The 21,861-nt window shown below is 47.1% G+C and overlaps 1 protein-coding gene and 1 long non-coding RNA gene across 3 annotated transcripts in view; both read left to right on the forward strand.

Annotated features, from left to right (window-relative positions):
* Nucleotides 1-21,861, forward strand: part of GFRA4 (GDNF family receptor alpha 4) — a 135,416-nt gene that overhangs the window by 72,166 nt on the left and 41,389 nt on the right. The window contains exon 2 of one of the 2 annotated variants that reach the window (XM_082236563.1): nucleotides 19,054-19,329. In XM_082236563.1, coding sequence (XP_082092689.1) covers nucleotides 19,054-19,329 — 276 coding nt within the window. Of the gene's footprint in view, nucleotides 1-19,050; nucleotides 19,330-21,861 lie in introns of both variants that reach the window. The other variant, XM_082236562.1, reaches the window with a different exon arrangement.
* LOC309540596 lies at nucleotides 19,448-20,382 on the forward strand. Its single transcript, XR_014223375.1, has 2 exons — nucleotides 19,448-19,848; nucleotides 20,209-20,382. It is a non-coding gene; the product is annotated as an uncharacterized lncRNA (long non-coding RNA).

The raw sequence follows: 21,861 nt of genomic DNA on the forward strand, positions 1-21,861 counted from the left end.
GTCAAGACTGTCAAATCTGAGGAGATTATATATATATATATTTCTAGATGGTGAGAACTGTTCCTCTGCTCTCGTCACAAGGAGCGGCTACTCAAGAGAACCAGCCTCCATCTCATCAAGTTGCACAAACTATAGGCAAAAGCTGCAGGGTACATCACTATTGATTTAGCTCATGTATATTCCATTGGGAAGTACAGCATATAAGAGAGAGAGAGAGAGAGAGAGAGAGAGCGAGCTTTTATAAGCCTCAAGACTATTCTTAGTAGTAGGCATCTAGAGAGAGGGGGGGTATAGATAGAGAGATAGAGATAGATATATATAGAGAGAGGATAGATGATAGATAGATGATAGATAGATAGATGATAGATGATAGATAGATAGATGATAGATAGATAGATAGATAGATAGATAGATAGATAGATAGATAGATAGATAGATAGATAGATAGATAGATATAGATGATAGATAGACAGATAGACAGATGATAGATAGATAGATAGATAGATAGATAGATAGATAGATAGATAGATAGATAGATAGATAGATATAGATAGTAGATAGATTGATAGAGATAGATAGGTGATAGATAGATAGATAGATAGATAGATAGATAGATAGATGATAGATAGATAGATAGATGATAGATAGATAGATAGATAGATAGATAGATAGATGATAGATGATAGATAGAAAGATAGATAGATGATAGATAGAGATAGATAGATGATAGATAGATTTGAAAGCATAAAAGAGAACTTCAGGCAAGTTTGTTCTGGATCCTGGTAGATGCAGTTAATCACTAAAACCTGAAAAAGCAGTAGCATGGATAGAGAACATTGCATTAAACAGGACATCACCTGAAGCCCCTGCAATATAATTTATATCATCAAATGCTAATAGCCACGATGCCATATTGAGTATGTAGGTAAAAATGCAACTGACCAACACACACATTTTAGAAACCAAAACTGGAACTTTGACACACCCACCCAAAAAAGTGGGGCAAGCTGTTCCTAAACAGTTTGAGAACCACAGCCTGTTGGACTAATTAGCAACCGCACTATCAGGAAGCCAGTTTCTACACCTGATTATCTTATTCTGCATTTATTCATTCCTGTATTTTATTTCATTTCATAAAATTTATACACCACTCGATTGTAAAAACTAAAGCAAAAAACCCCAAAGCAGTTTACAAAAAAAAGATGCAACTATAAAATTATCAATAAGAAAAATCAACTTTCCAAAGGTTAAAACAACACCAGACTAAAAACAGACTTGCAGCACCTTTCTAACTGTCTAACTGAGAATGTTTTTAACTGGTGCCGAAAAGAGTTCACTATATATCATTTGACAGGCTGTTCCAAAGGGCAGGTCTATTGGATGATTCTCGTGCAGAATGGCAACATATGGACTGCTCTGTCTCCAATGGTATCTCCAACTGTCATGGCTACTTCTTGCCACTCATGTGAGAAACTTCCACTCTGAGATTGATGGGTGAGGGAAGAGAGTTCCCCCCCCAAAAAAAAACTATCTCTGTACCCCTGGGTGAAAGTGGTAGAACATGGCAGAGGAGATAAAGATTTGTCTCTCTCCTGAGAGTTCCACAGTGAGGAAGTTGCAGAGAATCATGTCATTAAAAATAAATAAATCTTTTTAAAAAAAATAATTTTATTTCACATAATTATTACAAAACATAAGCAAAATATTGCAAATACATACATACATATAGATAAGCACACATATATAAAAAAGAACAAAAAAGAAAAAATAAGGAGAAAAAGAAAAGTTGGAAGAATTTCTTCCAATTTTATTCTACAAATATCTCAATAATAAAATTTCGTTGATTGACTTCCATCGCTTACACTGCACTTCCTATATACATTTTAAGCAAGATGGTATCTGTTATTCCGTATTTTTCCCATACAATCTCATACAAATATTCTAATCAATAAGTTTTCTAAATCTTTCATAAATCTGTGAACCAATACCTTACATTTAATCTTTGTCTACATAAATAATCATTTAAATCATTAAAAAAGAAAAATCACTGCCACCTTTTCCACTGTCAAATAACAGAAGGTCACCCCTACAAAAAGAAAATTATCAGAGGGCTGAGCCATTAGCCATAAACCCATTAGCAGAACTGGGCAAACTGGGCCACTGGCCTGACTCAGTTGAAAGCCTCTCCTCCCTTGGTGACCTTCCTCTTCTTTCTGCGCTGATCGCGGACCAAAAACCGCCGGAGGGACGAGCCATGAACTCAGCGAGCAGGAGCTGAAATGTTTAGGACCCTGCGTGAACGAGGCCCTGGGGACTGGCTGCCGGGAGCTCTTAATGAGGGACTTTCACACTAGAGTGGGAACAAGGAGATAGCATTGATGCCAAAAGCAAATGTACTCAGCGTGTCATCGCCTTAATGTTCTTCTCAGCTCCCCTTTTGGAGAAACGCTCTCGCTGAGAGTCAGGGACACTGGCTGGCTTGCACGTTTTAAAAACCAACCAAACTTCCACAGCCTCTGGAAGGAGCTGGCAATCGCAACCCTGTATGTTACAAAAGGGGACGTGGGTGGCGCTGTGGGTTAAACCACAGAGCCTAGGACTTGCCGATCAGAAGGTCGGCGGTTCGAATCCCCGCGACGGGGTGAGCTCCCATTGCTCGGTCCCTGCTCCTGCCCACCTAGCAGTTCGAAAGCACATCAAAGTGCAGGTAGATAAATAGGTACCGCTCCGGCGGGAAGGTAAACGGCGTTTCTGTGCGCTGCTCTGGTTTGCCAGAAGGGGCTTAGTCATGCTGGCCACATGACCCGGAAGCTGTATGCCGGCTCCCTCGGCCAATAAAGTGAGATGAGCACCACAACCCCAGAGTCGGCCACGACTGGACCTAATGGCCAGGGGTCCCTTTACCTTTTATGTTACAAAAGAGACAGCGCTCTGAAAAATAATAATTGTCCAGTAAAGGCTTGGAGGAGAAAAGGTTTGGATGTAGGTGGGCATAGGATCGTAGAATCGTAGAGCTGGAAGGGACCCCAAGGGTCATCTAGTCCAACCCTCTGCAATGTGGGAATCTCAACTAAAGCATCCATGACAGATGGCCATCCAACCTCTGATTAAAAACCTCCAAGGAAAGAGAGTCCATCTTCTGAGGGAGACTGTTCTGCTTTCAAACAGCTCTTACTGCCAGAAAGATCTCATTTCTTGTAACTTGAAGCCATTGGTTCGAGTCCTACCCTCCAGAGCAGGAGAAAAGAAGCTTGTTCCTTCTTCCATGTGACAGCCCTTGAGATATTAGAAGATGGCTCTCGTATCTCCTCTCCTCTTTTCCACGCTAAACAGACTCAACTCCCTCAACTGTTCCTCATAAGGCTTGGTTTCCAGACCCTTGACCATCTCAGTCACCCTCCTCAGCACACGTTCCAGCTTGTCAACATCCTTCTTGAAATGTGGTGCCCAGAAATGGACCCAGTATTCCTGGTCAGGTCTGACCAAGTCAGAATAGAGTGGTACTGTACTATTATTTCGCCTGATCTGGACACTGTGCTTCTAGTGTTCTTCTCATAGCATAATATACTCCTTTATGCTTTTCCTAGCATAAAGGTAGAAGTTCTTCCAAAGGCTCCTTTGTCAAATTTCTCCTCTGAACACGACGTTTTGAATTAACCTCTCATCTTTTTTTCTGAAGTGGATCTGAAATATCAGTGATTCTCCATTGGTCCATGTTCAGGGCTTTGTAAATCAATAAAAGGAGCTTGAGTCTGTTTTGTTTCACTTGCCTAAACAGCCTCGGTCCAGTATACCTGAAGGAGCGTCTCCACCCCCATCATTCTGCCCGGACACTGAGGTCCAGCTCCGAGGGCCTTTGGCGGTTCCCTCACTGCGAGAGGCCAAGTTACAGGGAACCAGGCAGAGGGCCTTCTCGGTAGTGGCGCCCGCCCTGTGGAATGCCCTCCCATCAGATGTCAAAGCGATAAACAACTACCTGACATTCAGAAGACATCTGAAGGCAGCCCTGTTCAGGGAAGTTTTTAATATGTGACATTTTAGTGTATTTTTCATCTTTGTTGGAAGCTGCCCAGAGTGGCTGGGGAGACCCAGCCAGATGGGCGGGGTACAAATAATAAATAATAATTATTATTATTATTATTATTATTATTATTATTATTATTATTATGCCTTTCCTCCGCATCTCCTTCCCCAGTGCACACAGGAACATGGATAAAACCTTGCGAAGAAGCAATCTTCTTCTCCTCACAAAAATCCTGAGAGGCAGGTTATGCTGAGAGGGTGAGACCAGGCCAGGGTCATCCACTGAGCTCACCAGATGAGAGAGGAGCTGAACCCTGGGCTCCCCGGAGGACCTAGTCTAACGCTCCAGTCACTGAATAAGACTGTCTCTCGGATTCTCCATACCGCTATTGCAATCCTCTAGTAACTGAGCTCATTAGAAAGTAGGCTGCTCTTTTCTCCATCGCAGGAAGCTGGGAAACGATTATCAAAGGCAGGAGCTTTCTAATTAAAAACAGAAGGGGAAAATGACGAGTCAGTGCAAAGGACAACATTCACAGAAAGAAGGAAAGAAAGAAAGAAAGAAAGAAAGAAAGAAAGAAAGAAAGAAAGAAAGAAAGAAAGAAGGAGGGAGGGAGGGAGGGAGGGAGGGAGGGAGGAAGGAAGGAAGGAAGGAAGGAAGGAAGGAAGGAAGGAAGGAAGGAAGGAAAGAAAGAAAGAAGGAAGGAAGGAAGGAAGGAAGGCTGTTCTCCAGGGGTGCCAACTTGAATAAAATATGAGGAGGAGGTAACACTGATCTAGGTATTTTGATGGAACCCCTTATATGGGATTTTGTATATAAATTTTCCCTCGGCTCTTTTTGCTGGCCCATGTAGGACCACCATGGATAGTTGGCCCCAGTGAATATTTGATGTTTTCTCCCCTTATGGGTTTGATCTATGGGCTACCACAAAAAAGAGGCTGCATTTTAAGCTGCATTCTAACTTATATTTTAATCAACTGTTTGTTTGGTTTGGTTTTATTTTTTGATTCGTTTTTAATGTTTTTGAAAGTGAGATGAGTGCCGCAACCCCATAGTCGCCTTTGACTGGACTTAACTGTCCAGGGGTCCTTTGCCTTACCTATAGGCACAATCCAGGTTTATTGTCAACAGCTCACAGGGTTTGTCAGAGAGGGTCTTCCTTAGCCCTACCTAGAAATGCCAGGAATTGAACCTGGGCAGCTGGACCATAAAGAAGGCTGATCGCCGAAGAATTGATGCTTTTGAATTCTGCTGCTGGAGGAGACTCTGGAGAGTCCCATGGACTGCAAGAAGATCCAACCTCTCCATTCTGAAGGAAATCAGCCCTGAGTGCTCACTGGAAGGACAGATGCTGAAGCTGAGGCTCCAAGACTTTGGCCACCTCATGAGAAGAGAAGACTTCCTGGAAAAGACCCTGATGTTGGGAAAGATGGAGGGCACAAGGAGAAGGGGACGACAGAGGACAAGATGGTTGGATAGTGTTCTCGAAGCTACCAGCATGAGTTTGACCAAACTGTGGGAGGCAGTGGAAGACAGGAGTGCCTGGCGTGCTCTGGTCCAGGGGGTCACAAAGCGTCAGACACGACTAAATGACTAAAGAACAACAACATCTTTCAGTCCTTCCTTTAAAATAAAGGCTTCCCCACTCAGAGGCGCCTTGATGGAGAAACTTCACCTGTTCTGTTTCTACCTGCCATACCACTGTGGTCTTCTAGGTGTGAACCTAGAGGTACAACCATACCAGGGATGGTTCCAACCAGTAAAAATCCTATCAATTGCTTTTATTGGAGGGGAGGAATCCCACCCCCCATCCAAATAAAAGGACAGGGCATTTGGAACACTGCAGTTCATGTTGCCTGAAGCGTTTAAATCCAACATAAATATAAAGCATCAGCATGCAGGGTGGTAAATATCAGCCCTGCTGCTCTCTCTGCCGAAGCACAGCTCTTGGCCAGAGGGCACCATTAGCTGGTTTCATTTGTCAATACATCTCCAACCTCAGCCTTTCATGCTTTCTTTATATCTGCTGCCCGGCGCCTACAAACATATCCACTGAGCTCCCTTTCCAAAGATCAGAGGCAGTGTCTTAGTTAAGCCTAATCCCTGCCACCCACAGGGGTGGTCTTTGAGCCTCAGCCCACCTGTAGGGCTAGTGGAGGGACCCCAGCAGAAATCTGAGATCGACTGCAGCAGCTTCCAAATGTTCTTCCTCTGGGCAACCCTTTCAGAGGTTGGATGCTCTGTCTGAGAAATGCTTCGGGATTGTGGAGGGTTCTTGAGCATGATCATAGAATCATAGAATCATAGAGTTGGAAGAGACCACAAGGGCCATCGAGTCCAACCCCCTGCCAAGCAGGAAACACCATCAGAGCACTCCTGACATATGGTTGTCAAGCCTCTGCTTAAAGACCTCCAAAGCAGGAGACTCCACCACACTCCTTGGCAGCAAATTCCACTGTCAAACAGCTCTTACTGTCAGGAAGTTCTTCCTAATGTTTAGGTGGAATCTTCTTTCTTGTAGTTTGGATCCATTGCTCCGTGTCCGCTTCTCTGGAGCAGCAGAAAACAACCTTTCTCCCTCCTCTGAGGTGCCTGGTTGGTTCACCTGGAGAAACTGGTTTGCAGGAACATTGGGATGTAATAAGAGCATGCTGGATCAAGCCAGTGGCGCATAGAGTTGCAAGGGACCCTCAAGGGCCATCTAGTCCAACCCTCTGCAATGCAGGAATCTTGGCTAAAGCATTCATGACAGATGGCCATCCAACCTCTGCTTAAAAACCACCAAGGAAGGAGAGTCCACCACCTTTCATGGGAGTCCATTCCACTGGCAAACGGCTCTTACTGTCAGAAAGTTCTTCCTGATATTTAGTCAGAATCTCCTTTCTTGCAACTTGAAGCCATTGGTTTGAGTCCTACCCTCCAGAGTGTGCTGGGCCCGGGGGTTACCCATGAGACATGGTCCAGGACCAGTCCAGAATCTGAAGGTTCCTCTAGGAGTCAGTCCGACAGGACCAAGGCAGGACACCAGGCAAGGACAGGTACAGGATTTCAGGCAGGATCTGGCATACAGCAATGTTGCTCCCGCAACCTGGGGCAGGGTCCAACAGCCTTTTATCTCTGTCAGGGTAACGGCCGGTCCTGATCCCCTGGCGACTCACCTCCCTGTTTCGCCCGAAGGTGAGCACTCCTCTTGCGAGTACTCAGGTCTCTCCTTCTCTCAGACCTTCATCTCTGCAGCTCGGGAGACATTGGTGGGTTACTGGACTCAGAGGCCACCTCGGCCTCCCTTGACCCAACCAGTAGTGGAGCAGCTGTAAGTGATGGCCCAGCTGGAGGCAAGGAGGTCATCCCCGCATCTGGAGTCAGGGCAGGCTCAGGCCCCTGACTTGGCCCAGCTGGTGCTTGTTTCAGGGGAACCTGTGCAGACTGGGACTCTTCAGGATCAGGCCCCAGACTTGGTTCAGATGACGCCTGAGGCAAAGGATCCGGTGCTGACTGAGACTCCTCTGGTTCAGAATCTGAGCCCCAGTCCCAGGCCATCACACAGAGCAGGAGAAAACAAGCTTGTTCCTTCTTCCTTGTGACAGCCCTTGAGATATTTGAAGATGGCTATCATATATACTCTCAGTCTCTCCTTTTCCAGGCTAAACATACCCAGCTCCTTCAACTGTTCCTCATAAGGCTTGGTTTCCAGACCCTTGATCATCTCAGTCACCTTCCTCTGCACACGTTCCAGCTTGTCAACATCCTTCATAAATTGTAGTGCCCAGAATTGGACACAGTATTCCAAGTGTGGTCTAACCAAGGCAGAATAGAGCCGGACTATGACTTCCCTTGATCTGGACACTAGACTTCTGTTGATGCAGAATAGAATAGCATTAGATTTTTTGCTGCCGCATCACCCTGTTGACTCATGTTGAGCTTGTGGTCCACTAAGACCCAGAGATCCTTTTTCACACGTACTACTGGCAAGGCAAGTGTCTCCTATCTTATGTTTGTGCATCTGGTTCTTCCTGCCTAAGTTCAGAACCCGACATTTGTCCCCGTTGCAATCTATTTTGTTAGTTTGGGCCCAGTTCTCCAATCCATCTTGAATCCGGATTCTGCTGCACACCTGTGAGAAACCCCCAAGCAGGGTCTGTGGACAAGAGCCCTCTCCCCTCTTGTGGTTTCCCAACTTCTGAGGGTCACAGGGCAATGGTGGGTGGGGTCAGAGGCAAATGTGGGTGGAGCATGAAATGCAAATTGTAGTCCTACGCCCACTCATGCAACCCTCTCTGTCCTCCATCTGGAGAAGCAAGAGGTGTTGTCTGAGTTCACCTCCACATTTCCAGCTGGGCAGAAAAACTCAAGGAGGGTTGAAAGCAGGGTCTGGGGAGAGTTTTGAGGGCCAACTAGAATGGTTTGGAGGGCCACATTCAGTGGCTGAGCCTGGGATTCCTTACCCCCTGGGGTATCTGAATGACTTTGGCAATTGTACATGTGTGTGTGTTTTTGTAATATTTATGCGATTCTGCAGATCCTATAATTATCCTGCACTTTGGCTTTGTATCTCGATGTGAGCTGCTTTTGTGTTCCTTATTTATTTTACTTAGGAACACTGTTTAAAAATATTTATCGTTGCCTAATAATTACGTCGCTTAAAATGTGGAATTATGATCATTAGACGTTGCACTGTGCAATTTGTATTGTATTTCGTATACCCACCTAGAGAGATATTATTATTTTTTGTTGCTTAGAGCAGGTGTGGGGAGCCTGTGGCACCCCAGATCTTGCTGAACTACAACTCCCATCATTCCTGACTATTAGCCATGCTGGTTGGGGCCGATAGGAGTTGGAGTGCAATTTCCCCTGGAGGACCTAAGGCTCTCCTTCCGCTGGCTAAGAAGTTTCTATTGAAATATGAAGCAGTATATAAATGACATTCATGGAAATCATAGGACTGTAGAGTTGGAAGGGACCCTGAGGGTCATCTAGTCCAACCCCCTGAAACGCAGGAATCTCAACAAAAACATCCGTGACAGATGGCCATCCAGCCTTTTCTTAAAACCCTCCAAGGAAGGTGAGTCCACCAACTCTTGTGGGAGTTTGTTCCATTGTCAGACACTCCCGTCTCTTGCGGGGGTGCAATTAGTGCCAGCATCGTCCGTGAAGAGTTTGGGTGTAATCTTCGATACCTCCCTCTCCATGGAGGCGCAGATTACAGCTATAACAAAGGCGGCATTTTTTCATCTCCGCCAAGCTAAGCAGTTGGCTCCTTATCTCTCTCGCCCTGACCTAGCCACTGTGATCCATGCGACGGTCACCTCCAGACTGGATTATTGTAACTCACTCTACGTGGGGCTGCCTTGAGACTGACCCAGAAACTCCAGCGGGTGCAGAATGCCGCAGCGAGACTCCTTACGGGGTCTTCGCTGCGGGATCACATTCATCCGGTGCTATACCAGCTGCACTGGCTCCCGGTGGAGTACAGGATCAGGTTTAAGGTGCTGGTTTTAACCTTTAAAGCCCTATACGGCCTAGGACCCTCGTACCTACAGGACCGCCTCTCCTGGTATGTCCCACAGAGAAATTTACGGTCTGCAAATAAAAACACCCTAAAGATCCCAGGCCTCAGAGAGGTTAGGCTGGCCTCAACTAGAGCCAGGGCCTTCTCGGCCGTGGCCCCAATCTGGTGGAACGCTCTGTCACAAGAGACTAGGGCCCTGCAGGACCTGACATTCTTCTGCAGGGCCTGCAAGACAGAGCTGTTCCACCAGGCCTTTTGTCAGGGCGCAGCCTGACCCCCTCCTCTGGCAATCTGCACAAAATTTTGCTTGATGGTTGCCATTAATTTGATTTTAATTTGTTTTAATTAATTTTATAATGAATGTTTTAGAATGTTGAATTATTTTGATTGTTGTTAACCGCCCTGAGCCCAGCTTCGGCTGGGGAGGGCGGGATATAAATAAGTTTTATTATTATTATTATTATTATTATTATTATTATTATTATTATTATTATTATCTTGCGGTCACAAAGTTTTTCCTGGTGGTTAGGAGGCATCTCCTTTCTTGAAACTTGAAGCCAGGGGTTCGAGTCCTACCCACCAGAGCAGGAGAAAACAAGCTTACTCCATATTTGGTGAAATCGTTTTTGAAAAGGAAGTTTTGGGTCCTACCCTCTGGAACAGGAGAAACTTCATCTTCCATGTGACAGCCGTTGAGATGTTTGAAGACAGCTACAGTAGCAGGCCTTGATGCATCAAATTTCAGCTTTGGCCCATGTGATGCCAAAATTCAGTTCACCTTCCATTCTACAGCATAGTTGCAGCACCCTCTGTGGCACCCCAGAGGCACTGTGCCATGCAACCTGCCCTGAGGAACGCCCTCCCACCAGATGTCACAGAGAAGAACAACTACCAGACTTTTAGAAGTCATCTGAAGGCAGCCCTGTTTAGGGACGTTTTTAATGTTTGACAGACTATTGTATTTTAATATTTTGTTTGAAGCCACCTCGAGTGGCTGGGGAAACCCAGCCAGATGGGCCGGGTATAAATAATAAATTATTATTATTAATATTACCAGTTACCAGCATCCGCCTCTAATGGCTATCACATCTCTTCTCAGTCTCCTCTTTTCCAGATTAAACATACCCAGCTCCTTCAACTGTTCCTCATAAGGCTTGGTTTCCAGACCCTTGCTCATCTCAGTCATTCTCCTCTGCTCACGCTCCAGCTTGTCAACACCCTCCTTAAATTGTGGTGCCCAGAACTTAACACAGAATTCTGGGTGTGCTCTGACCATGGCAGAATAGAGTGGTCCTATGACTTCCCTTGATCTGGACACTAGACATCTGTAGATGCAGCCTAGGTTTTCCCAGTAGTGATGTATGGAAGTGAGAGCTGGACCATAAAGAAAGCTGATCGCTGATGCTTTTGAATTATGGTGCTGGAGGAGACTCTTGAGAGTCCCATGGACTGCAAGAAGATCAAACCTCTCCGTTTTTAAGGAAATGAGCCCTAAGTGCTCACTGGAAGGACAGATCCTGAAGCTGGGGCTTCAATACTTTGGCCACCTCACAAGAAGAGAATACTCCCTGGAAAAGATACTGATGTTAGGAAAGATGGAGGGCACAAGGAGAAGGGGATGACAGAGAACGAGATGGTTGGTCAGTGTTCTCGAAGCTACCAGCATGAGTTTGACCAAACTGCGGGAGGCAGTGGAAGACAGGAGTGCTGGCGTGCTATGGTCCAGGGGGTCACAAAGAGTTGGACACGACTAAACAACTAAACAACAACAACAGAATAGTATTAGGGTTTTTTTGGGGGGGGGTTGCTATTGCATCACCCTGTTGAGTCATGTTCAGCTTGTGGCCTACAAAGACCCTTAGATCCTTTTCACATGTACTGCTAGTAAGCCAGATGTCCCCCATCTTATATTGGTGCAGCTGGTTCTTCCCGCCTAAGTGCAGAGCCTGACATTTGCTGTTATTGAAATTCAGTTTGTTAGCTCTCCAATCTGCTAAGGTTTTCTTGAATCCTGATTGTGTCTTCTGCGGCATTAGCTACCCCTCCCAGTTTGGTGTCATCTGCAAATTGAATGAGCATCCCCTCAAATCCTTCATCCAAGTCATTAATAAAGATGTTGAACAACAACGGGCCCAGGACAGAACCCTGTGGCACCCCACTTGTCACTCTTTTTTCCAGGATGACGAAGAACCGTTAATGGGTACTCTTTGAGCATTCCCTCAGTTTCTCAATCCAAGTCATAAAGCCAATATATCAATGAATCAAATAAATAAATAGCGCTTCTGTATCAAGCTGATTGTCTCAGACCATCTGGTCCATATAGCCTATCAGGCTGGCTTTGGCTGGCAGTGGTTCTGCCAAGCGGTGACTGTGCTGAGTTTGTTTCCTGAGCTCTTAAATCCAAGATCAGGGAAAGAAAGCTCTGCCCATTTCAAGTCTCTTCATTTTTCATTCGTCCAATCTTAAATGAAGTTCTTTACCTTTTTACAAGGGACGCGGGTGGCGCTGTGGGTTAAACCACAGAGCCTAGGACTTGCCGATCAGAAGGTCGGCGGTTCGAATCCCCACGATGGGGTGAGTTCCCATTGCTCGGTCCCTGCTCCTGCCCACTTAGCAGTTCGAAAGCACGTCAAAGTGCAAGTAGATAAATAGGTACTGCTCCGGCGGGAAGGTAAACGGCATTTCCGTGCGCTGCTCTGGTTCGCCAGAAGCAGCTTAGTCATGCTGGCCACATGACCCGGAAGCTATACGTCGGCTCCCTTAGCCAGTAAAGCGATATGAGCATCGCAACCCCAGAGTCGGTCACGACTGGACCTAATGGTCAGGGGTCCCTTTACCTTTACTTTACCTTTCTACAGCAATCTGCAAATTATTCAGCATTCTAGCACAAATTTCTCCTAATGAACACATTTTTGCACGCAGCTTTTTGGCGACACACACATTTTTCCTGGCAACCTCTCCTAATACGATGCATTTCCGTGTGTCATTGTCACAAACATATATGCAGTTTTATGTGCACTTTTACCTAGTGCATGCATTTTTGAAAACGTTGGTTGGCTGCTGAACTGCATTGCAAAAACTGGATAAGTGTGAATTTCAAAATAAAAAAATTCCTTCCTGTAGCACTTTAAAGACCAACTAAGTTAGTTCTTGGTATGAGCTTTCGTGTGCATGCACACTTCTTCAGATACACAGATACGTGAGCTGGTGGTGCATGCACACGAAAGCTCATACCAAGAACTAACTTAGTTGGTCTTTAAGGTGCTACAGGAAGGAATTTTTTTCTTTTGACTATGGCAGACCAACACGGCTACCTATCTGTAACTGTGAATTTCAAAGGAGGTGCAAATTTGATCTGTTTGGCTTCAAATGCCAGCTGAGTTGAATTTCTCGTCTTTCCTTTTCCAAGATCCTTTGCCCATTGCAGGAGTAGACTGGAAGCTGAAAGCAAGCCGTCTTGCAGTGCGGTTTGCTCACAACACCTGATCACAACAGACCCACCTTCGCAAGTTCCCCCAGGCCACAGTTTGAAAGCCACCGCTCTGCTACATTGCAAACAAATAAGACGCCACTCGGTTTAATTTAAAACCACTTATTTATTAAACATGAAACAGAAATGTGCACTCCCAGGAGGATATATGTCAACTGAATGGTCACTTCTTTCCTTCTGAACACAGCTGGAAGAAGTGGAGTTGCTCAGAACAATATTTAGTGCATAAATAAAACAGATTTGATTTTATTATTCATGCTGCTTTCATATCACTGCACCTGCAAAGGTACTACTTTTTATTCCAGATTTTCAGGAAAATAATAATAATGCTTTGCATTTGTATGGTTTGGATGTATTGTTACTGTTATTATTAATGTAGGTGGAGCTGTGGTCTAAACCACTGAGCCTCTTGGGCTTGCTGATCAGAAGGTCAGCAGTTCAAATCCCCACAACAGGGTGAGCTCCCGTTGCTCAGTCCCTGCTCCTCCCAACCTAGCAGTTCAAAAGCACACCAGTACAAGTAGATAAATAGGTAACACTGTGGCAGGAAGGTAAATGGTGTTTCTGTGCGCTCTGGTTTCCGTCACAGTGTTCCGTTGTGCCAGAAGCAGTTAAGACATGCTGGGCACATGACCCAGAAAGCTATCTGTGAACAAATGCCAGTTTCCTCGGCCTGAAAGCAAGAGGAGCGCTGAGACAGAGCAATGGGAGCTCACCTTGTCACAGAGATTCGAACTGCCAACTTTCTGATTGGTAAGTCCAAGAGGCTCAGTGGTTTAGATCACAGCACCACCCGCATCCCTAGGACCTCCATATACCCTGCCCAGGCTTGCACCCCAGGGAGGTCACTTTGGTGGTGGTAAGGCAGTGGTTTGACTTCACCCCCAGAGGTGCATTCCATTGCGTCTTGAGACAGATGGATGCCCAGTTCCCAGCAGCTGTGGAGGAGTCAAGGAACTGCAGATTCCATAAACAAGCACACACAAACCCACACCAAAATTATGCTGCCATTTTTAGGAAACTAATCTGAGTCTAATCCCTGCAGCCCAAGGCAGGGAACCCAATACCTAAAGCATGCAACACACACAATCCCACTTCGTAGTCTCCACTGATGAGGGTATTATTACTTCCTTGGGGCAATCTGGTTTAGCATCCAGCTGTCCCAATATTTAAGAGGAATTCCCCCCCTAATCTTTGTAACCGTCGTGGGCTGGTGGTGGAGAAGAACAGTTGCTGTGCACTGCCTTTCTGAAAGCCTTCAGAGATTCTGAAATCTCTGGTGGAGAAGAGTGTGGCTGAGCAGTAGGACATCTTGGGACACCTGGCTTGAGAGCAGTACATGTGAAAAGGATCTAGGAGTCTTGGTTGACCACAAACTTGACATGAGCCAACAGTGTGACGCGGCAGCTAAAAAAGCCAATGCAATTCTGGGCTGCATCAATAGGAGTATAGCATCTAGATCAAGGGAAGTAATAGTGCCACTGTATTCTGCTCTGGTCAGACCTCACCTGGAGTACTGTGTCCAGTTCTGGGCACCACAGTTCAAGGAGGACCCTGACAAACTGGAACATGTCCAGTGGAGGGCAACCAAAATGGTCAAAGGCCTGGAAACGATGCCTTATGAGGAACGGCTAAGGGAGCTGGGCATGTTTAGCCTGGAGAAGAGGAGGTTAAGGGGTGATATGATAGCCATGTTCAAATATATAAAAGGATGTCACATAGAGGAGGGAGAAAGGTTGTTTTCTGCTGCTCCAGAGAAGCGGACACGGAGCAATGGAGCCAAACTACAAGAAAGAAGATTCCACCTAAACATTAGGAAGAACTTCCTGACAGTAAGATCTGTTCGACAGTGGAATTTGCTGCCAAGGAGTGTGGTGGAGTCTCCTGCTTTGGAGGTCTTTAAGCAGAGGCTTGACAACCATATGTCAGGAGTGCTCTGATGGTGTTTCCTGCTTGGCAGGGGGTTGGACTCAATGGCCCTTGTGGTCTCTTCCAACTCTATGATTCTATGATTCTATGATCTTCTTTGCATGCAAAAGATCCTGGGTTCAGTCCCTGCACCCAGGACACCCCTGTTCTGCCTTCTTCCAAGTCCCAAAGGACCTGCACGTTGGCAGAGGCACATCTTGCTGCTCCGGCACCTGGAGTGGCGCACATTCTGTGCACCCGGGGGTGGGGTTAGCTGCACGCAGGCTAGCTGCTTTGCTTCGTTCATCTCACATCTCACAACGGTCTCAACCATACCTGAAGGAGTGTCTCCACCCCCTTCGTTCTGCCCGGACGCTGAGGTCCAGCGCCGAGGGCCTTCTAGCAGTTCCCTCATTGTGAGAAGCAAAGCTACAGGGAACCAGGCAGAGGGCCTTCTTGGTGGTGGCGCCCGCCCTGTGGAACGCCCTCCCACCAGATGTCAAAGAGATAAACAACTACCTGACATTCAGAAGACATCTGAAGGCAGCTCTGTTCATGGAAGTATTGAATGTGTGACATTTTAGTGTATTTTTGGTCTTTGTTGGAAGCCACCCAGAGTGCCTGGGGAAACCCAGCCAGAGGGATGGGGTACAAATAAATTAATAATACTAATAATAATAATAATAATAATAATAATAATAATAATAATAACCTTTCATCAGAAAGGCCTCAGGAGGACCCAAAGTGGGCTTCCGCTTCCAAGGAGGAATCCTACACAACCACACACTCCTGCTTCTCCGCAAAGGTGGCTGAACCCCAGCAAAAGCACTGGGCAGTGGGAAGGTCATGGAATGGCTCAAGCAGACTGACCAGAGACATCCCTAAAGAGCAAGAAATAGAAGCAAGTGCTGCCCAAGAGCTGCCCTGACAGAATGAGCGCCTTCCATTGCCGCCCTCTGCGCTCCTCCAAGCTGCAGAACTATTTCCCCAGCTAGACTTTCTTTCCTTTCGGATCACACCCTCCTTCTCCCTGCGTGTAAAGCGCAAACTCTTCCCAGTTGTTCCTCCCCTCTTCCTGAGCTTGGATATCTCCTCTCCTTCCACACAGCCCAAGCTCAGAACTTTGCAGATGCTAGATGATTTTAATGGGAGATTTTAATGGAGTTGTGGGGAGAGCGTCCCAAGGGGGGTGCCGCCTACAGCAAGCGTCCCAGCGGGGCGGGGGGGGGGCGATGTCACACACACCCCAGTGATGGCATCCGGGGCGAACTGCACCCACTTCTCCTTCTTCCTCCGCCAGTGCACGTTGCAATCACACATCAATTTGTCGTGCCTAAAATGACACTTGCTTTTCGACCACGCTTCATTTTCCTTGAGAGCTGCAATGCAAAATTCAGCAGTGTGCAACTTTCAAAGGACAAAGGTCTCCCAATTTGCGCCTTGTTTCAGTGACGGCAAACTAAGCAGGCCAGCATGGAAATGTGAGCCGAATGGGTGTTTCTTAGTGGGCAGCCAGTAGGTTCTACATTGCAGAATGATGATTCGTATTCTGCTCGTACCTGCAGGACAGTTTGACAAGTGCACATTCAGCAATGATTGCCTTCTTGGATCAGATCAAGGTCCATCTAGGTCAGCGTTCTGTATTCAGCTTTGAAATATTTCCCGAATACACTATCACTTATCCCCGGCTTCTAACTGCTTGTCAATCTCAGGAACATCTTTTACCACCTCTGTTAGCTTCACCTGTGTTGCTGTGCCAGATGTTTCTCAGCTGTGTCCTGGGCAAACCCTGGAGCTTCTCCACATCCAAACGTCAACCATGCTCACAATTTTTAAATTCATTTGTGGGATTTACACATTAAGAATCCCCACTTGTTGTGGGAGGTTATTGGACAATTACCTTTAAAAAATTATTTGGTTTTTCAAATTAAAAGTTTCCAGCAATATATCAAACATAAATCATAAAAACCAGGTTCCAAGGAATCTCCCGGACTTCCATCCTCCCCTTTGTGGGTCCTATTATTAATCATTTCTTCCTGCATCTTTTATGATGAGCCAAATCTTTTACATCTCCATTGTGTCCAGAATTCACCCTTAAACTACAAGTGATATTAACTACAAACGATTTTAACTGTTTACAATGGTTATAAATTTCCCCCATTCCTTATTAAAATTTTGGTCTTCCTGATTTCTGTTTCTTCCGGTCATTTTAACCATTTCAGCATAGTCCATCAACTTCATCTGCTATTCTTCTCTGGTAGGAACAATTACCTTAATATACCTGAAGGAGCATCTCCACCCCCAGTATTCAGCTCAGAGGACCTTTTGGCGGTTCCCTCATTGCAAGAGGTGAAGTTACAGAGAACCAGGCAGAGGGCCTTCTCGGCAGTCACGCCCGCCCTGTGGAACACCTTCCTAGCAGATGTAAAGCAGCTATGTGATGTTTAAAAGAAATCTGAAGTCATCCCTGTTCAGGGAAGTTCTTAGTGTCTGAGGTTATATTGTGTTTTTACTATTTTGTGTTGGGAGTCCCTCAGAGTGGCTTGGGCAACCCAGTCAGTTGGGCAAGATACAAATAAGTTGTTGTTGATGATGTTGTTGTTGTTGAAAGTTCTTCTTCATGAAACACATGAACTATGGAACTCCCTGCCACAGGAGGCAGTGATGGCCACAAAACTAGATGGCTCTAAAAGAGGATTAGACAAATTCATGGAGGAGAGAGTTATTGGTGACCACTAGCCCAGTTGACTACGCTCTGCCTCCACAGCTGAAAGCAGCAATGCTTCTGAATAGAATAGAATAGAATTTATTATTTATACCCCGTCCATCTGGCTGGGTTTCTCCAGCCACTCTGGGTGGTTTCCAACAGAGTATTAAAATACAGTGGGCAGTTAAACATTAAAAACTTCCCTAAAGAGGGCTGCCTTCATATGTCTTCTAAAAGTCTCGTAGTTGAGAGCCAGTGTGGTGTAGTGTTAAGAGTGGTAGACTCGTAATCTGGGGAACCAGGTTCGCATCTCCGCTCCTCCACATGCAGCTGCTGGGTGACCTTGGGCCAGTCACACTTCTTTGAAGTCTCTCAGCCCCACTCACCTCACAGAGTGTTTGTTGTGGGGGAGGAAGGGAAAGGAGAATGTTAGCCGCTTTGAGACTCCTTCGGGTTGTGATAAAGCGGGATATCAAATCCAAACTCTTCTTCTCTTTTTGTTCTTCTCTTTGACATCTGGTGGGAGGGCGTTCCACAGGGCGGGTGCAACTACCAAGAAGGCCCTCTGCCTGGTTCCCTGTAACCTCACATCTCGCAGGGAGGGAACCGCCAGAAGGCCCTCGGAGCTGGAGCTGAGTATCCGAGCAGAACAATGGGGGTGGAGACGCTCCTTCAGGTATACAGGGCTGAGGCTGTTTAGGGCTTTAAAGGTCAGCACCAACACTTTGAATTGTGCTCGGAAACGTACTGGGATAACACTTGTTGGAAACTGGGGGGTGGGGGTGGTGTTAGAATTCCTGCTCCATGATTGCAGTCATGGGATTGTTGTCTTTCACATGACAGTGTATGTTTTGACTCCACAGAGTGGGAAGTGACAGAGACAGGATGTTTGTGTTACTGTGTTCCGTGAAGTGGGACTATTGTCCTTTGTTCTTTTTCTCTTTGCTGTCTGATGCTAGAGAAAGAGGGAGCCATGTTGTAGTGCTCCGTGTGTAAATAAAGTAGATTAGCCAAAATGCTGAGTTGCTGAGGTCTGTCACACAAGGTGCGCAAACTCTGTGGATCCCTAAGTGTGCTGACGTCTGTGGGCATCGGTCGCTGTGATGTTCGGGCTGAAGAAAGCTTTTGAAGCTCCCGATCGATCGACCAGGAGGGAGAGAACATGCCAGTCAGGCATGTGACTCTACCAGGGTCCTACTCGGGTGCAGGACGAGCTCCTGACAGGGGGTTGCTCCTGGGGTCACATCCTGCTTGTGGGTTTCCTCACAGGCCTCTGGTTGGGCTCCATGAGAACTTGATGCTGGGATCGATGGGCCATTTGCCTGACCCTGCAATCTATTCTTACGTTCTTACCTCTCTAAGATAGGCCCAGTTTGGGAACGTTCTCATCCTGCTCTCTTGTTCTCCTCCAGAAGGGATGACCGATGTGGCCAGCTCGGCCCGGGACTGCCTGCAGGCTGGCGAATCCTGCACCAATGACCCCAGCTGCAGCTCCAAATTCCGGACACTCCGGCAATGCATCGCTGGCAACGGCGCCAACAAGCTGGGTCCAGACGCTAAGAGCCAGTGTCAGAACACGGTGACAGCCCTTCTGTCCAGCCAGCTCTACGGCTGCAAGTGCAAACGGGGCATGAAGAAGGAGAAGCACTGTCTCAGCGTCTACTGGAGCATCCACCACACCTTGATGGAAGGTGAGTCGGCGCGGCTCCGTGACGTAGCAGGCAGCTTGGGGAAGGTGTAGGCTGTTTGGGGGCAAAGGAGGGTGGGGAGGACTCCCGCCTGGGGAGAAAACAGTAAAGACCTGATGACGAGAGCACAGCAGAGGTTGTATTTTCTGAGAATCCTCCGGAAAAACATTCTCTCAAAGGACCTGTTGATGGCATTTTACCATTGTACTGCTGAGAGTGTATTAACTTAGGGTCTGTGCGTGTGGTTTGGGAGCTGCACGGTCAGGGGAAAAACAATGCTGTCCAGGGTTGTAAAGACTGCGGAGAGAATAATTGGGTGCACTCTTCCCACCTTGGATCAAATCTATGCTTCCAGGTGCTATAGGAAAGCTGCAGAGATAGTGCAGGATAGTGCACACCCCAGAAATGATCTCTTTCAGCTTCTGCCTTCTGGAAGAAGGTACAGGGTTATAAAGACTAGGACTAGCCGCCTGAGAAACAGTTTCTATCCAAGTGCGATTTTGGTTTTAAACGCAGTGTAAGGTAGTCTGTAGGGACACGGGTGGCACTGTAGGTTAAACCACAGAGCCTAGGACTTGCTGATCAGAAGGTCGGCGGTTCGAATCTCCACGACGGGGTGAGCTCCCATTGCTTGGTTCCTGCTCCTGCCAACCTAGCAGTTCGAAAGCACATCAAAGTGCAAGTAGATAAATAGATACCGCTCTGACGGGAAGGTAAACAGCATTTTCACGCGCTGCTCTGGTTCGCCAGAAGCGGCTTAGTCATGCTGGCCACATGACCCGGAAGCTGTACGCCGGCTCAGCCAATAAAGCGAAATGAGCGCCGCAACCCCAGAGTCGGCCATGACTGGACCTAATGGTCAGGGGTCCCTTTACCTTTAAGGTAGTCTCTATGGGAGTATATTGTATTTAATTATGGGGTATCAGAGTTTTTAGGGGCTAACCAGATTGGGATAGCTGGGATAGCAGGCTTGTTGGTTTCTGAATGTCTGATGTAGATTTTTTCAATTTTGTTGTTCTGTATGGGACAATGACAATAAAGATTATCGTATCGTATCATAAGCGCTGGAAGGAAACGGCGGCCTTTCCTCCTGGCTTCCTGAAGGAGCAGACATCAGCAAGGAAACCTCACCCAGCATTAATGGGGCTGAGGCAAGCAAGACACCTCCCAGGCCAATGGTTTTCAACCAGTGCTGGGACACCCTATGGTGCCTTGAATGATGGTCAGTGGTGCCACGGGAAACATTGTCCTTTGTCCCTATTTCCTTCCCTCCCTTCCTCTGATGCCCTCTCACCTTTCTGCCTCCCAAATGCTTGCAGAGCTATTTATAATAATATGTGTCAGGGGCTCAGGGACAGAGGCACAGGGGAGAGAGGAGATGGAGAGCGAAGGGGAAGGATCTGAGGGCAGCATAGGGGAGTATGACAGTGACCCGAGAGATTCCATGAGCTTCTCCAGCGAATCAGAAGATTCCCAGAAGGAGGTGCCGATGGTCAGGGCAAGGGGGGTCCCAGGGGGGACACACCAGAGACAGGGGGCCAGCGGGGACTCCCAAAGCAGCAGCTGGAGATCAGGACCAGCTTCCCCACCAGAGCAGAGTGGGGGGGGAAGAGTCCCATGTGTCGGGGCCAGCGTCTCCTCCAGCAGGGAGAGAAGATGAGTCAGGGCTGACCACGCCTGCATCGGAGAGTGAGGGAACGGAGGGGAGGTCAGGTCCAGCTAGCCTCCCCGAAGGGGGAAGCAGTGACAGGAGCAGTGAAACGGTCAGAAGGAAGGTTACCGGCTGGGCATGCGCGCCAAGTTCAAATGTACAGGCGCGCGGGACAGCAGAAAGCCCAGATCGGGAACCAGGTCCTAAAGCCTGCCGGAGGCAGGGGGAGGACTCAGGGGATTCAGCGTCAGAAGAGTCTAGAAAGGGAGAAAACCCAACTGACAGGCGAACCCAGCGGAGGAAAGAGCAAAGGAAGAGGTGGAGCAAGGCTAGAGTCTTAAACTGGTGTATTGGGGGAGGAGACTCAGACGGAGCTTCGTCAGTCTAGAGTCTCAGACGTAGAGCTGCACGCTGCTGATGTGAAAGGGAAACTGAACTTCAATAAAGACTTTTGTATATAACAACGGACTGGCGTTGGTCCTTTGTGAGCTGGGACCTCGGGCAGCTCTGACAATATGATAATAATAATTTATTATTTATACCCCGCCCATCTGGCTGGGTTTCCCCAGCCGCTCTGGGCGGCTTCCAACAGAATATTAAAATGCAATAGTCTATTAAACATTAAAAGCTTCCCTAAACAGGACTGCCTTCAGATGTCTTCTAAAATTCTGGTAGTTGTTTTTCTCTTTGACATGTGGTGGGAGGACCTTCCACAGGGTGGGTGCCACCACCGAGAAAGCCCTCTGCCTGGTTCCCTGTAACTTGGCTTCTCGCAGCGAGGGAACCACCAGAAGGCCCTCGGTGCTGGACCTCAGTGTTCGGGCAGAACAATGGGGGTGGAGACGCCCCTTCAGGTATCCTGGACCGAGGTCATTTAGGGCTTT

This window comes from Podarcis vaucheri (genome assembly GCF_965113315.1).
Source record: "Podarcis vaucheri genome assembly, chromosome: 9".
NCBI lineage: Eukaryota > Metazoa > Chordata > Lepidosauria > Squamata > Lacertidae > Podarcis > Podarcis vaucheri.